The sequence below is a fragment of the Pocillopora verrucosa genome, chromosome 9 (assembly GCF_036669915.1).
Source record: "Pocillopora verrucosa isolate sample1 chromosome 9, ASM3666991v2, whole genome shotgun sequence".
NCBI lineage: Eukaryota > Metazoa > Cnidaria > Anthozoa > Scleractinia > Pocilloporidae > Pocillopora > Pocillopora verrucosa.
In genome coordinates this window covers 4606211-4623736 of record NC_089320.1, presented here as the reverse complement: position 1 = coordinate 4623736, position 17526 = coordinate 4606211, and the positions used below count along the sequence as shown (strand labels likewise).

The 17526-nt window shown below is 40.1% G+C and overlaps 4 protein-coding genes across 9 annotated transcripts in view; 1 reads left to right on the top strand and 3 right to left on the bottom strand.

Moving 5' to 3' along the window:
* LOC131786186 (arf-GAP with coiled-coil, ANK repeat and PH domain-containing protein 2) overlaps window positions 1-17526 on the bottom strand; it is a 77295-nt gene that overhangs the window by 12976 nt on the left and 46793 nt on the right. The window lies entirely within an intron of this gene.
* The window catches only part of LOC131789193 (uncharacterized), a 67310-nt gene that overhangs the window by 30324 nt on the left and 19460 nt on the right, over window positions 1-17526 (bottom strand). The window lies entirely within an intron of this gene.
* The window catches only part of LOC136276929 (uncharacterized), a 74791-nt gene that overhangs the window by 44327 nt on the left and 12938 nt on the right, over window positions 1-17526 (top strand). The gene's annotated exons all lie outside the window — the stretch shown is intronic.
* Window positions 5599-15355, bottom strand: LOC136283448 (uncharacterized). The gene is made up of 4 exons (XM_066172401.1): window positions 15223-15355; window positions 10022-10071; window positions 9109-9233; window positions 5599-6257 (listed from the first exon to the last, which is right to left on the bottom strand). The coding sequence occupies exons 1-4, from the start codon at window positions 15285-15287 to the stop codon at window positions 6195-6197; spliced, it is 303 nt and encodes a 100-aa protein (XP_066028498.1). The 5' UTR covers window positions 15288-15355; the 3' UTR covers window positions 5599-6194.

Genomic DNA, 17526 nt, shown 5'->3' with positions numbered 1-17526 from the left:
ACCCTTACCACATCTGCAGAAGACCCATGGGTCCTTGAATATAAAATGAATTATGATATGAATTTAATCCAGTCATGGCTGTCAGCAAACAAATTAACTTTAAATGTGAAGAAGACTAAATACATGCTTATAGGCAGCCAATTTAAGTTATCCCAAATAAATAGTGACTTCATAATAAAAGTCAATAACACTCCCTTAGAAAGAGTAATTGAACATAAAACCCTTGGAGTTCAAATTGATGAATCTTTAAGCTGGCGCCCACACATTCATACCATTTTCAAAGAAAATATCCGCTGGTATTGCTATCTTGAGGCGTGTAAGTAATTTTATACCACTTGATACTAGAGTGAACATGTATAATGCACTGGTGATGCCATATTTTAATTACTGTAGTGCCGTATGGGGTAATATCAATAAGGGACTAGCAGACAATCTTCAAAAGCTGCAGAATAGGGCTGCTAGAATTCTCACCTTCTCTAACTATGACGTTCACTCAAGTGTTTTGTTGGATGAGCTTGGCTTGGTAAGGCTAGAACATGTAAGACTTAAACAGTTGGCTGTGACAATGTATAAAATACATAATAATCTTTCCCCATCGTATCTGAGGCGGATCTTTACCAACACCTCAAATGTACACTCACACAATCTTAGAAATTCTGAGCTAAATTATTATGTCCCCAGACCCAGAACTGAGTCTGCAAAAGGGAGCCTACACTACAGAGGATCTGTTCTGTGGAATAGGATTCCTTCTGAGATTAAAAAACTGCCTTGTTTGAATGTTTTTAAAACTTCGTTTCATGGGAAAGATTTCTCTGATACACTATTGTAACTCTTATTATTCATGATATAAGTTTTTGTATTTTTAACATTACAGTAAATAGCTCCTTGTTACTCATGATATAAGTTTTTGTTTTTGTTTTTGTATGTTTAACATTATAGTCAATAGTTCTTAAAATATTTTAGTATAATTTCAACACGATTCCTAGGAAGACCATGTAAAATGATATGATTTCGTGTATAAATAAAGATTGATGATGATGACGTTTAATCAAAGACCTGACTTGTGACATGAACTAGGTTAGATGATAATCATTGTATATAGTTATCATCTAGTTATCCTAGTAGATAGTTTTTACATAGTATTTTTATCAATTAGTGATATGATTAATTATTCATTTAGTTATCCTTGTAGATATTTTTACATAGTTTTTTATCAATTAGGGATGCAATTAATTCATTCATTTATCTATTTAATTTTCTTTTTAATATTGATGCTAAAAAGCCCTTTTTAAGGACGCTCAATAAAGTGTATGTATGTATGTAAGAATTAAATTACAGCAAAAGTACTTTTGACACATTTAAACAGCCACCATCTGTGTTCAGAATACATCTACTCTTTAAAGGACACTTCCACCCCGCGTGTATATCCAATAGGTCGCCTGGAATACGTCCGTAAGCGGGGTTGGAGGCGGCACCAGACTTAATACTATGCATACCGAACGTGGAAACATCGTCCACGAAAGGTTCTATGTGCTTTGTAAAATTATCTCTTAGCGTAGTTACGGAAACTTATTTGCTAGAGTGGAAATATTCGCGAGACTTAGCCTCAACCATACGACGAACAAGGGTAATGATATCGTTTATTTTAGAAGTTTTCAAAGTTTTGCCCGAATAACATACGCTAGTCACGGTAACGACTTCCTTCCGTTAAACTTCGATCACAGACAAACGAATTAATACATAGAGGTCGGTATCAAAGAAACAAAGAACAATGTCAATAAGTGCATAAAACACAAAAGATGACGGCAATCCCATAGTTTCATAACAAGGGAGATAAAGAAGACTTAATTGAACTACTATTAAAAACAACTACGAGTTTCGCAAATGAAGACACTATGAAGCGAGGATATATTTTGCGCACAAAATCGTTTTATTTAACGTAGTAAGGAAAAAGGTGAGCTCAATTTAAAAAAAGGATAAAGGAAAACCGCTTGAAAACGAACTCTAACAAAAAATAATAGCCAAGTGGGAAAAACGTGTAGCGTTCTAACGAAGCGTGAACAACGTAAGCCACGTGTTACAAGGTTGCGAAAACGAGCGATAAGGAAAATTGTGTAAAAACTAGGCGAAACTACCAAAATACTACATATTTAGACAAGCACAAAGAAAAGGAACAAAGGCACTTGCGTAACAGTCCCGCTTGTAAGAGTTTAACCAAAACGAACTTCAAGATAAGGTGGGCAAAAAGGCGCTCTTCCGGTAAACACGTCTTACCATTAGCCCAAAGCAAGACAACCAACTAAAATGCAGTTCCGGGTGGAACTTAAAAGATCACGTCCCTAACAGACAAACAGTAACATCATTGTTGCGGTTTAACACGAATCAAAGTTAAAGCGAATCAATGTCCGGTGGCAAAGGCGTGGCAGCCGTTACACTGCAGTTGAAGCAAATACTTCTTTCGAAGCTGATTTTCATCTTCCCAGGTAAAAATCAGCCTCTCGTTCCAAAGATGGAATGTCACCATGTAACCATCATCACACGGGGAATCGTACGATAATATTCCATCTTCCTATTCGTCTTGTTTTCTGCTGTTTCCTTGCTGCTCCTCGAAGTCAGAGTGTTCGAGGCTGACCGGTTCACCTGGCTAAATTTCTCTCTGATAGAAGTACAAAGGGGGAGTTCCAGCTATTGCCACCGTTTTTTCCCGTCTCAAGTAAAGGATACCAAGAATTTGGATTTGTAAAATAGTACACCGCCCAACGGGTTGTCCCCGTTAAGCCATCTTTTGCTGCATTTGCAAAGTTTCTTGGGTAATCTAACACCGTGGGGGTTTTCTAGGCCGTTAAGCATTTCAACTGACGCATCAGTCTTAGATGCCTTGTTACCCTTTGGACCATTGAGGATTTTTGGTTAATTGGCAACTTCGCTTCTGATATAATTTTCATTGCCACCGAAAAGGGAAAAATCCCCCCAAACGCTCAAACAACTTGATCTTCGGCCAAATCAGCCCAAAATTACGGAGCCAAACAGGCCACAAGTAGGGGCCAAATCGGGCCAAAATCACGGGAAAAATCAGGCCATAATCACGAGCCAAATCTAGCCATAAATACGGCGAAATCAGGCCAAAAACACAAGCCAAATCAGGCCAAAAGCATGGACGAACTCCGGCCAAAAACACGGACCAAAGAGGCCCAAACACATGTGTCAAAAAACGCAAAAAATAAATTATGCACGCCAATTAAGGTATGCTATGCTACGCGGATATAGAAAAGAAACTCACTGAAAATCTAAACGTAAAGCTGTAACATTCTGAATTTTGGGCAGCCGCGAAAGACTGACGCATGTGATTATAAATTTGCTTCTGTCCTGACCCTTCTAGCAAAAGGTTGCTCATCGCCGGGAGGGCAAAAACTTCTACCACAATAGGCTTAAACTGACATCCCTGGCCTAAAAAAGGCCAAAAATACGACGAGGGCCATTCTGCAATGATCAGGGTTGTGCGACTAACATATGATGTCAGATGACGGACGGAATCCACCACGAGCCTGACTGGAGGACAAATCCAATATAATTGTTCTCACCACTCCAGTCTTGTACCAAGGCGTTCACCCCACTGGAACCAGGAGAAGCGAACTTCGAGTTAAAATCTTGGATCATTATTCTAGGTTGCAAAACGGTCGATTGTGTGGGGACCCCACTTGGCAGCCACTAGCCGGAAAACAGATGGAAGCAAATGTAGCTCTCTTACAGCATTCCTAAATTCCTTAAGAATTGTCGTTGAGCGTAGTTCATCCGGTAAGGAATTCAATACTTTGGCACCAATAAAGATATAGATTTTAAGCCAAAGGTTGTAGTATTCTTACATGGGACGACGAGCTTGTTGGTGCCTCTTAAGTTTTTCACATTATTTCGTACGATAAACAAGTCGCTTATTTTCCGATTACATGCCGTTTACAGCTTTAAAAATCAATATAGCAATGTCCTGTAGTCGACGATTAGACAAAGTTAAACCGTAGTCATAATTATCATGAAGGGGCACCCGTTTGTTGTAGACACACCTTAAAACTCTCGCATTTCCAGCTTCTGATTATCAGACTCATTACAGTTAAGCCAAATAGCAGAACAGTAAGTGACGTAAGACATTACGTACGAGCTGTAAAGGCACATTTTCAAGGAAATCGATAGCATGTTCCTAAGTCTGCTCAAAACATCTAACTACTTTCCAACTTTCTTAGAAATCTTGGCAATGTGTTTGCTAAAATTTAGCTAGTTATCGATAGTTACACCTAAAAGATCTAAATGGTCTAAGATTGGAACCTGCACATCATTAATACTAAAAGAAAGATCACTAGGATAGCTTTTTGGAAGAATAATACACTTACATTTCTCGGGATTGAGCACTAGCTTATTATCATCAAACCAACGACTTGCGACAGCGAGATCGCCATTGATTACGGACTTAGCCACCTCAGAATCGCGATCGCTAAAACAAGATTTGGTTATCATCAGCAAAGTTGGACAAATTAGCACGATTAATATAAGAGAACAGATCGTTAAGAAAAATATTAAAAATAAGGGGCCCTCAAACCGATCCCTGGGGTACACCCTTAGAGAAAACAACAACATCTGAAGTAACATCTTCTATCCTCACACTCTGGGACCTGTCTATAAGGTAGCTATGTACGAGGGCCAGGCTAGATGGAGAAACACCATAGCCAGCCAGCTTGGCAAGGAGGAGGTCGTGCGATATCATATCAAAAGCTTTACTCCGATCCATAGAAACTGCGCCAACAAAACATTTACTGTGAAGAGCACTTCTCCAGTCCTAAATCAAACGTAGAGGTACCGCCTCACAGCTGTAACCCCATCTATTCGCAAACAGGAACGGTGATAATATCGATCTAAAATAATCAGAGAGTTTGCGTGCAGGGCAATACTCAAAAGCTTTATCCAGAGTAACTAGAGTCGACACTAGCCGATAGTTAGATTTATTATGAGGAGTGTCCTTTTGCGAGATGGGGCAGGTTTCGGCAAGCTTCCAAGCAGCCGGCACAGAGTCGGAGATCAATGATCTTGTCGATAAGAGCAGATAGCGGATAGGCAAGAGCATCAGCACCATCCCGCAATGTTCTTGGCGGTATCTTATCATAACTCGTTGCCTTTTTTGGATCAAGCGACTTAAGTAAATTTTCGACCTCAGGTGCATGGACTTACAGAGCGGAACTGAAAAGCCTCTCTCGCAGAGTAGTGTGTCTGTATAGCCGAGATACTTGGATGACAGGTAAAACGGGAGTTATCATTGTAATGCCCATCACTATCGTTATCCTTCAAAAAGGATGAAAAGTGTGCATTAAAAATTTGTGCTACTTCCAGTTTATTGACAACAAGACTGTCACCCTCCTTAAGATGAATGGAATCCCGGCTGATGTTTTTTATTTAGTGCATGAACGGCTTGACCGTTTGCCAAAATTTCATGGGGTTGCCTGTGGCGTTTGAGGCGGTGGTACGAAAATAGTTGGATACAGCCTTACGTCTCAATGAAGGTGTGAGGTTTCGCTGGGTCTTGTATCTGTCCCAATCTAGCCGGCGCTTAGACTCGTTGTAAAGGCGCTTTAATTTGTTGCGTTTCCTAAGCGCCTCAAGTAACTCAGGTGTCATAAATGACACGTGCTCAAGATTTGCTGTTTTACGTTTAATTGGTGAGTGGTTGTCAAGAACGCTAGATAACAAGTAACTCCAAGCCCAGTAGATGTCGTCAATGTTCTCAAATGTATATGGAATGTCAAATGGAGTCGAATGCAAGTCATCGCAAAATCATTCGGGATCGTAATTCTTAACAGTGCGTCTTTCGCCGGTTATAGGGAAAGTCCTAGGACGGTGTGACCTACTGACAGCGTAGTCCAGGTGATGGTCAATTAAGCCCAAATCGAAAGTGCCAGACGTTAAAAAAGACCGAGGTCTATTTGTCAGGATCACGTCGATAAGAGTACTAGATGTTGCAGTCGCTCTAGTGGGCTCCCTGAACCTGAATTGGTCATGTTGTATTCATTCATTAGGTCCACTAAGGTTCTTCCCTCCCTGGATCCCTTGTCCGGATGGGAGATATCACAATTTAAATCACCAAGGATCGCTAAGCTGTCACATCGCTGAGGGGCATTAAACAGCATGGAGTTAAACTCCGGTTCCCAGAGATGTTAAGTTACATTTGGTGGCTTGTGCGTGCAGAGAAACAGTGTCCCTTTTGATGGCCTCCTAGACTGTACCAGCAGAGAAATAGATTAGATAGATAGATAGATAGATTAGATAGATAGATAGATAGATAGATAGATAGATAGATAGATAGATAGATAGATAGATAGATGAGTAATAGATCAGACAAGAATGGATTAGATAGGAATCTAGTTTTTCGTTTGAATAACTGCGGCCGCTACGGCAGAACGCATATCTGGTTGACTTAGGTTTTAGGTTTAAGTTTTATTTGTTTTATTTGTTCACATCAGATGGTTATTACTAGGCTGGCTTGCAAATAGCGAAGAGCTAATCGCGGCCAACCAGACAGTTGACAAATAACTGAATTTTACACAATTTTATACAATAAATATTCACATACGATTACAACATGTAGACATTAATCTTCGTGCTTACAAACATCTAGGTATTAGGATAATATGTAAAGAGGAAAACTACAGACTAAACATAATTACAGTTAGTAATTAATCTTTCATCTTATTAATTAGAGTATCTATGTCGACATAGGAGTTTTCAGTTTCTAGAATTTCGATTAATCTTGTTCTAATGGATTTTTTGAAAGAGTTCTTGGATGAGTTTTTGAGACTAGTTGGTATTCCATTCCAGATTTTAACGCCAACACGTGAAAAGGCCTTACTTTGAACATTAAGTGCAGATTTTTTAGTATAAAAATGCTCAGACGTTGATGAACGTGTGCCGTAAGAGTGAACGCTGGTAATTTTAGAAAACAAAATCGAAATATTAATCGGTGCTGGACTAGTATTGATGTCGTACATTAAATTAGAAATTTTTTTATAATATTGGAATTCTAGCGGTAGAAGCTTTGCTTTCAAGAAAAGTGGTATGCATGCTCCCTTACTGGAGCAAAGTGAATAAGACGGAGTACACGTTTTTGAAGGACAGGAATGTTCTTTAACAAGGTCTTAGATGCAGTTCCCCAAGAAGTTAATCCATACGTTATATAAGGTGCAATGAGGGACTTTTAAATATCAAGAAGAGTTTGATTAGGAACAATATGTCTTAACTTTGCAATTAGACCGACTGTTTTACTTATTTTTGTTGTAAGGGTATAGATATGGTTTTTCCAACTTAGATTTTCATCAATCAATAACCCAAGATATTTAATGCAATTCTTATGTTCAAGGGTAATATTCTTATTTTCTTCATTGTCAAAAATATTAACTTGTAGCAGGTAATTAAGTCTTTTTTGGGCGGAAAAATAACAAAGTTTGATTGTTTTCTGTTAAGTAAAAGTTTATTTACGGTTAGCCAATCGAATAGGTTGTTCAATTCAATATTTACAATTAATTCCAATGTCTTGAGATTTTCGTGAGAGTAAAGGACATAAGTATCATCCGCAAAAAGAACAAATTTAAGTTTCCTGGAGCAATATTGAATATCATTGACATATAGCAAACATGGCAAAAAGAGGAGCGGCCCTCAAACAGACCCTTGAGGTACACCACAGCTAACTACTTCTTTATCCGAAATAAAAGAGTTAATCTCAGTTGTTTGAGTACGATTTGTTAAATATGAGGAAAACCACTGATTGTCAATTCCTCGAAGGCCGTAATAATTAAGTTTATCAAGTAATATTTTATGGTCCACCGTGTCAAAAGCTTTCTTAAGGTCGATGAACACCCCACAAGAAAAAAGTCTTTTATCCATATTGGTACGGATGGATTCCACCATGTCAAGTATAGCATGTTCAGTTGAATATCCTTGGCGAAACCGTATTGGGATGAAGATAATAGTTGGTCTTTTTGTATGAAAACTTTCATTCTGTTGTACATAATTTTCTCAAAAATCCTGTTGAAGTTTGACAGTAATGACATCTTTTTTATCATCAGCTTTGTAGACGGGTATAACTTTGGACATTTTCAGTTTAGAAGGGTATGCCCCCAGACTGACAGACTTGTTGAGAAAATTTGCAAGGACAGAGAATATTATGTCACAAGAACGTTTAAGAAGTTGTGCAGAACAAGAGTAAAGGCCAGATGACTTATTGTTCGGTATGGATAAAATTTCAAGCTTCACTTCATGTGGAGTAACAGGTTTGAAGAAGAATGAGGTGTCAGGTGATTTGGAGTTACAGAGATAGTCCATATAAGGATGCGCAGCTTGCGGCAGTTTGGTTGCTAAGTTATTACAGATGAGAAATACTTATTCATAACGTTGGGCATACGCAATGGGTCATTGATAACACTACTGACTTCCAAAACCGTCGTCAAGATACACAAAACTAGTATGCTCCATGGAAAACCAGCGCTTCAATAAGAGGCGCTATAATTTGGTGAAACAATAACTAGCGCTACTAAGGCCGAAAGGCAAAACTGTAAAGGTGAAATATTTGAGCACGCCATCGATTGACCACGCAAAGCCGAGAAACGCTTGATGCTCTGAACAGATATCCACATGATGCTAACCCGATTTAAAGCCCCATGTAAAACACCAGTGGCCTTCCTCTGGGACTTGAGACAAAGAGGGAAGATCTTTATACTTGAACTTAAATTTGACCACATAATTGTTAACGTGTCTTGGATAAATTGCTAAGCGCAGCTTTTTTACCCTCTGCTACTGCTAAGGGGTTAACACAGAATATAGGAACGCTGTGTTCAACGATGCAGCCATGAGCTAAGGCCGATTTGTTATTGGGCAACAAACACGGGGACGGATACTCCGCAAAAGGAAGTCTGAACCCACGCCGAACACCATCTAAAACAAACGCAGGCGCATTTAAGGTGGTTTTCCAAAAACCCATGGCAGAATTGAAACGGCCTTTCACACCTCAGCTGTTGTTCCAAATATTGAATTCGTCAAAATTTCCAAGAAAAAAAAACAAGGAAAGTCATAACCAACCTGCAAATGATGATCATCATCCGACACTGACCAAAAGCCAGTCAACCCCGGTGAGAAGTGCTTCTCGCTGAATCGGCGGACTTTGAGCTTGAGCAGAAGGCGCTCAAATGACCAAACTCTCCACACTATAACACAAACGAATTAAAATTAACAGCTTATGCAGATGCGTTCACAGACCCGAAGGACAAACACTCAATTACTCAACACTTTTATAGCGCTATTCAAATAACTTAACACTTAAGAGACACACTGAAACACTCACTAAGAAACATGAAATTCCATTCGAATTTACAGAAACAAATATCTGCTCAACTTCGTAACGCAGATATTTTTATAGTCCAACATACACTTCGTGGGAATAGGGGTCTAGCTAGGAGGTCTTCTAGGGGGGAGGAGAGGGTCCCCTATTTAGGGTGCGGTGTTTTGGATATTTCAATGAAATTCCTTTGGTTACCAGATTCCATTTTTTGATTTGACTTACATGAATCTATCTAATGAACAAGAGATACAAAGGTGACCACTATAAAGTAGCAATACACCAACAGTTTTTAAGACTAAGTGTTTCCTGACATGAAATCATAACTATTAACTCTTCACTCCCAAGATCTCATTAGCAATTCTCCTTACTGTCTGCCATACAATTATTGTAATATGCTTTTGGAGAATTTGGTATTGGATCAAGTAATGATCTTCCAGTTGATATTATTCTTCATTCCCATCACTCTTCTGCTTGATATTGTATTGATATTGTAAGGAGAAATTCTGTCTTGGTCACTCATGAGAGTTATAGGGTTAAAGGGATTTAAATACCCATGGCTCTTTTACACCCTTAGCATCTCCATAAAAAGTGAAAAGTTTATCTAAAGTGTTATTCATCATAGCTTGAGTGAAACTAATTCTTATTTATGCGTACCATGGAAGAGATTGGAAGGTAAAGTTACCTTTTGGTCACTGGAATGTTCCCTGTAAACAAGAGAAAAATGCCTTCCTCTAATATTTTTTACTTTAATATGAAGGGGTTGCATGGCCTGTCACATTAGGAGTTGGTGTAGGCCTTGGAGCTGGATATTCAAACTGTAAACACCAGTTGTACTGGCAGAGTCCTCCTGGATTCCCATTTGGAAGGCCTTTTTGGGGCAGGCCTGGTGAAGGTGGTGAAAGACGACCCCCTCTCAAGGTAGGGTAAGGTACATGGAGAAATGTCACAGATAAGGGCCCACTCGTTCAAAGGGTGAATAACGCTATCGAATGGATTTTGATGTTATTCGCCAGCCGGGAGGTATGTATTAGGAAAAGCTGTGCCCGAGGTCTTGAGTACCGACAGAGGCTGTAGGCTGAGGGCAGTACTCAAGACAGAGGGCACAGTTTTTCCTAATACGGACCGACCTAGGCTGGTGAATAACATTTTAAATTTTTTTTCCATAAACTTAACGAAATTCTTTCCTAAAGAACCCGAATGAATTAGGGCTGTGATTACAGCAAGATCTATCATAAACTGATTAATTTTTAGCAAGTAAATGGTAGTTAAAATAGAGGTGATGCAAATTAAAGAGAGAGGCTTCATCGACACATTTTCATTTGCGCACTGATAAAGGTTATTTAAAAGGCTTTCAAAAACTTCGAAACATTATTTTTACAAGTATTTGTCACACTGTGACACCTGCCAATTGGAGAGCGCGTAAGAAAGAAAAACGCAGGTACACTTTTGAAAAAACAAAGGAACTAGTTTAGCAACGGTAATTGAGTCTTAACAACTGAGTTGAAAACGTAAATTAGCCACCGTAAAGGATAAAAAAGCTGACCTTTCGAACGTCAGCTCTTCGTCAGAGCGATTGACGAAGGGCTAACGCTCGAAACGTCGCCTTTTTACCTTTTACGGTGGCTAATTTACGTTTTAAACTCAGTTGTGAACACTAAATTACCTGCTATACTCTCCCACCGACGCAGCACCACAGTTTCTTCAGAAACTTACCCCTTTATAATAGTTTGGCAACGACTGTTGCGACATTGTTTTCTTTAAAAGCAGACGGAAAGTATTATTCACTCTCAACGACGATTAAATAATGTACGAAGTGTAACCTCGAAAGGTTAGCTAAGAGAACGAGCGGACAATTCGAACGCACACAGTGATCTTTATTGTTTTTGGACGATAGCACTAAGACGAAATTTGCTTGATGAGAGTAGCGGTTGAGGTTGCGTGCGTGTGGTTCGAACTAAGAGAAAATACAACAGAAACTAATCTAAGAAAAATGAGTTGCGAAATGTAACATTAACTTAACTAAAAGTGAAGCGATTGCACGGAAAACAGAAAACCAAAATTATACCAATAATACATACAAAAGGTGAACAACGTAAATGTAAAAGAAATTAAAACTTGCTTTGATCTAGCTCCTAACGATAATAAATAGCTTGCAGCGAACGGTAGCAAATAGCTTGTAGCGATTATCTAGCAGCGACGATTTAGCAGTGATGATTTAGCAGCGATGACTACAAGCGACGATTGAAATAGAATCTTTACACCTGCACTTAAGTGGAAATTTGATCGGAGATAACAAACTCGCTGCAATAATCATTAACTAACGAAAGACTTAAAATGAACCAGAACAAAACTATAATAAAGTGTATATTAACTAAGCGTTTCGAAACTGACATTTCAGCCCCTTTAAAGGCGGATACAACTGATTGCCTTTAACTAAAAACATAAAACAGGGTTGAAACGCTTCGGAATAAAAACCAAATGTCGATAAAATGAAAGTTCTCTTAAGATGCTGTTCACAAGATCACTGCTCAGGCAGCTTCCAACAACAAAATTTTGTCGATGGGATGCACAAGAACCGAGGACTTGGTTTTTAGCTTGACACTCCTTACCAGGCCATCACTCTGATTTGGAAAAGCTTCCAAGATACGCCCAAGCGGCTAGGAACTTCTCGGTGTTTTTTCATCCAACAAGAGCACGACGTCGCCAACTGCAAAAATTGCGGGTAGTATGATTCCATTTCTGCCTTTGCTGGAGCGAGGGGAGGTATTATTGAATCCACCGTCGCCAGAACACGTCTGTCAGGTATTGCACGTGTCTCCATCTTTGTGGAGAATAGCGGTCCTCTTTAGCGAAGACACCCGGGGAGAGGGTAGGTCCTGAACGCAGGAGTAGGAGGTGGTTTGGGGTCAAAGCTTCTGGATCTCTGGGGTTGTCTGATACTTTAGTCGAGGGACGCCCGTTTATAATCACGGTCGTGAACCAATCGTAGATAGGCGACAGCACCGTAAGCCAGTTGTGATGCGTCAGAGAAGAAGTGGAGCTGGCAAGAAGTCACTTCACCAAAGTCGCGAGGTTTGAAGCATCGTTCTACATGAAAGTGCTCCAGTTTTGGTAGCTCGCATAACCATGTTTGCGAATGTCTCAAATCTTCGTCCGGTATACGGTCATTCCAATCGAGCTTCTTTTTGCAGAGATCTTGAAGGATCACCTTAGCCGTGAGGATGAAAGGAGCAACGAATCCAAGCAGGTCGTAGACTGAGCTGATAATGGACAACAGTCCTCTCCTAGTAGCTGGCCTATGTTTAATGTTGATGTTGAAGCTGAAAGTATCCGAACTCACTTGCCATCGTACTCCAAGAGCTCTTTCAATGATGGGATGGTCGAAATCTAGGTTCTTCACTGCTGTTGCTCTTTCAGCCCCTAGAATTGACTCAACCACTTTATGAGAGTGAGACAGCCATTTCGTGAGACGGAAGCCACCTTTCGACAGAAGCTCCCTAAGTTCCCTCGCAAAACAGATAGCGCTTTCATCCGTTGCCACAGATTTCAGACAGTCCTACACGTAGAAATTACACTTTACTGTTCGTATGGTCTCAGGACGAAAGCTCGATGGATTATCTTCTACCGCTTTCTTGAATGCAAAATTGGCACAGCTAGGAGATGAGACTCCGCCGAATAGATGCACTATCATCATCATCAGTTCTTCTGCTTGAGCTCCTACTTGTCATTCAAAGAACTTCCACGATGTTAAATGGAACAGTCGAAAACGATGCGAATCTTTCCTGGCTTGGCTGGGTGGAAAACAGCACGATGGGGAAGGTACCAAGCTCCTCCTGGAATACCGATAGGTAGGGCCTTCTTTGCATATACCTTCTGAGGGAGGTCTTCTATGCAGGCTGCGTACTTTACGCGCAAATCTGAATCCTTCAACAGGACCATTGTGGGAGGATTCCCTCACTTCTTTCGGGTGAAGAATTTTTGGGGCGTCATTCCCAATAAGCAAACCCACGTTCGCGTCGATTTTGGAGATTTTTATTCCAGCAAGGTGCGGCCAACGATCTACATCCCCTTGGTTAGCGGCATTCTCTACTGTGACGGGTAGATGTGGTCTGGTGAACACGTGTGGCAATTCGACAAGAGTTTCTTCTTTGAGATCCATCACTTCAAGGTCAACTGCTGAGCATTTGATGCTGGTGTTTTTGCTTTCCATGGTTGTCAGTGACAATGTTGTTGCTCGTCCATTAATGCCAAGCTCTTCAATGAGTCCCTCTGAACAGAAAGAAGTATTGGAACCATGATCTAAAAATGCGTAGGTTTCCACGATCTTCTCGAGACCTGGTGCTTTAACCTTAACAGGCAGTAGTGCTAATTCGGCTGCAGACGCATGGTTGCTGTCATTTTCGAACGATTTCAAGCGTGGCTTACGATCAATTTCTCCATCGTGGAAAGGCACCCAGCTCTTCGCGTTAGGATTCAGAGCTTCTCTCTCTACGCGTTCTGCTTTTGGTTCCTCTTGGTCATGCTGAGGTCGAGATTCTCGTTGAACTAAAGGTAGCTCATTCGGAGGTATTGGCTGCTGTTTTGCGGTGAATTCTTGAGGAGGTGGGAGTGCCACAGATTTATCTTCTTGTCTGAAAAGCAGGCAGAATTTTCGACATAAGACGCTTCAGCTGCGCCGTAAACGAGTTCTTCTGCTTGTGCCTTTGCGATTTCTGTTTGTAGCTAGAGAGCTTTCTTCATAAGTTGTGGTGTTAGCTCCTCCTTCTGAATTGCCTCATAGCTTCGTAGATTGGCCTTTTTTTTTGCAGCTGATGCTGAAGAGGCGCGAGAGCTCGCCGCCGAACTTGACTTGGAACAACGAGAGATTTTGGAGCCCCGTGAAGTGGGACACTCGAGAAGGTACATTATTACTCACTGAATCGTCGGGGTTTATCTCGGTATCCGGCCCCGCCGTAATGACACGTGCTGGCGATAATAATCTACCGAAGTCCTTGACGTGTTCCGATGACGCTACCCAGTTACATCTCCTGTGATATCCTCTATTCCACGCTTTACTTCGACAAAGTAGGCGTTCGACTCATCGATATCGCGATCTTTTTTTTAGCTACTCGTGATAAGCGGCGTAGGCGCCCTCGAATTCTTGCAGAATCTGCACCTTTCTTTTGACTAGTTCAATGTTTCCTAAATCTAACATAAGTTCGCATATTTCATTTTGTGCTTTCGTAACGATACCTTTCTTTGCGCCTCTAGTTCTCTTTAATCTATCAAAACTTTCTGAGTCGATTCCGTCCCAATCGAGGGTGTGATTTCGTTCTCCAATACGTAGATTTATTTATTCGACTTCGCTTTCCTTCGACATGTTTTAAATCGATTTCCTGAGGACGTGATCGTTTGTTACATATCTTGCCGTATGTCACGTCGTGAATTTCCACACGTGAAAGCGGGGTCGAAGGTTTGATGCAACAAATGGCTATTTCTTCAATAACGTCGCTTAAAAACTCGAACCAAACGTGGTAGATGTAAGAATAACTGGAGATTTGCCAAACTCGAACGAATGTAACCTCAAAAGGTAACCCAAAACATCGAGCGGACAATTCGAACGCACACAGTGATCTTTATTGTTTTTAAATGCTAGCGCTAAGACGAAATTTGCTTGATGAGAGTAGCGGTTGAGGTTGCGTGCGTGTGGTTCGAACTAAAGGAAATTACAACAGAAACTAAGAAAAATGCGTTGCTACATGTAACATTAACCTAACTAGAAATGAAGCGATTGCACGGAAAACAGAATACGAAAATTATACCTATAGTACATACAAAAGGTAAATAACGTAAATGTAAAAGAAATTAAAACTTACTTTGGTCTGGCTCCTAACGGCAGTAAATAGCTTGTAGCAAACGGTAGCAAATAGCTTGTAGCCATTATATAGCAGCGACGATTTAGCAGTGATGATTTAGCAGCGATGACCAAAAGCAACGATTGAAATAGAATCTTTCCACGTGCACTTAAGTGGAAATTTGATCGGAGATAACAAACTTACTGTAATAATCATTAACTACCGAAAGACTTAGAAATGAACCAGAACAAAGCTATAATAAGATGTAATTAACTAAGTGTTTCGAAACTAACACGAAGATTTACCTCCGTTCAGTAAGTAAATGGCAAGGAAAGTAACTCTAAGTAAATTCAAATATTTGATTTTGAAGTTGTGAGAGTTTGCTCGTTTGTTTACTGCATTGGCATGTGTAAATCTGGTCTTTTCTCCACAAAAACCATATTCGAATGGGACACTTCAATTAGGCACATGGGGATTTAATGCAGCTTTTTCTTGTTGAATTCCCAAATTTCTAAACTGAACGGACTTGGAAAGACTCAGCAAAAGGGTCTTTGTAGTAGAACTTAAAACTTCGCTCGCCTTTTAACTACGAACAAATTGTGAGAGAATTCAGATATTAAATCAATGAAAGTTCCATCGATTAATTCAATTGTAAGCAAATTCCTCACGTTTTAACTTTCTAGTTACTTTCTGTGAAGGATTCAAATTATTTACAGGCGGGTTTTAGACCGCTTGTCAACCAATTCAATGACACTCTTTCTCATACGAATCATTTCGAAACCAATATTTTTCTGTTCACCAAAGTGATTTGAGAGAGAGAAAAGAGAGGATCAATAAGTTATTTATCGGTTGGAGGAAGTGACCAACGTCTTTGCTTAAAAATACTACCCAGCCGGAAAAACAAGATATTTTTATGAAAAAATGGCTGCGAAGGTAGGGATGACTAGCGACTAAATACAGGAATGGCTCCGACATGTAATTGGATGACAAAAATAGTAAAAGTTAATAAGTTATATCTTAACTCCTTGCTCGTGAATATTGTTTAACCGTGTGTCTCGAAGCGGAACAATGAAATAACACTGCGAGTGAAAACACCGATGTGTCAAACAAGAAATGGTTACTTTCATAACGAAAGGAAGGCAGAGCCTTTCTTTCTCATTCAGCGGGGTCTTCCAACGATGTTCCGGCGATGTTTAAGTCATCTGCTGACTAACTGCGCTGACTAAACTCATTTAGTCAGTTTAGGTGGACGATCAGAGACTGGAGCTATTCCTACATCGCATCGGCTAAAACCAGAAAGAGCAAAATGATTTTAGGAAACTTGTTCGAAACTAATGAAGACTGTTCATCACATGACCCTGTTTTGGAACGTATACATCTCGTTTGCTATTATATTACTACTGTTCTAGACAAGGTATTTATACCACGTAAATTTAAGAAAGAATAAGAAAGAATTAGTACTGTAACATAGACCACGTTTCCTGTAAAGTACACGAGCCATCCTAACCTTATTTGCAAACTGCTTTCCAGGCACCATCTGTAATAAACCTCTTCAAATCTGCTAAGTTAGCTTCTACTGCCTCTCCAGGTATCAAAGATGCCTCGTTTGTATCCAATACGTCAGAAACAGACAGTTTAATGGTCTTCAATGGAGTAATGTTTTTCCTTAGTAAACCAGTGAAGCATTTCTTGCAATCCTACAAGAGAAATAAACGGATGGTGAGGTGAGACAGGTGTGATAGGCAAGGGAGAAAAAATTTCAAACAATGAAACACAACATGCCTTGTGCGCCATCGTTTTGCCAGATGTGAAGTCTACAGGTACTTTGCTGTTGTTCTGCTCTTATTGCTCATTATTATAACAATTCTCAATCATCTCCATCTTCTCTTCTTGTTTGGTTTTTCCAACCTGACATTTCTCTTCTGTGTCTTTCGTCTGGTGGAAAAGAAATGTTTCTGGACCTCAATTTTTTGATTCAGGTGCATTCCCTTTAGGTATAGCAGCCGACAGTGTACTTGTCGTATGTTTGTGCAGCACCATCGAAGTGAACAAACTTTAAGAGGAATTGACACTTTTCTCTAACTGTTGCAGCGCATCCTTATCTTCACAGACTTCAACATCATAGATCATTTTGAGCAATTTCGCCTTAAGGGATTGTTTTGTCCTCTCTATGGTTCTTTCCCCATTCTCGCCCACAATTCCTTTATTAAGACAGTCTCGTAGAGGTTTATCTCGCTGGCACTGTTGTGGTATGCAGTATCACTAGATGCTTCCCTGTAGTCAGGATCCATGGAGCTATTTTCTGGGCGTGGGAACTGACTAGGG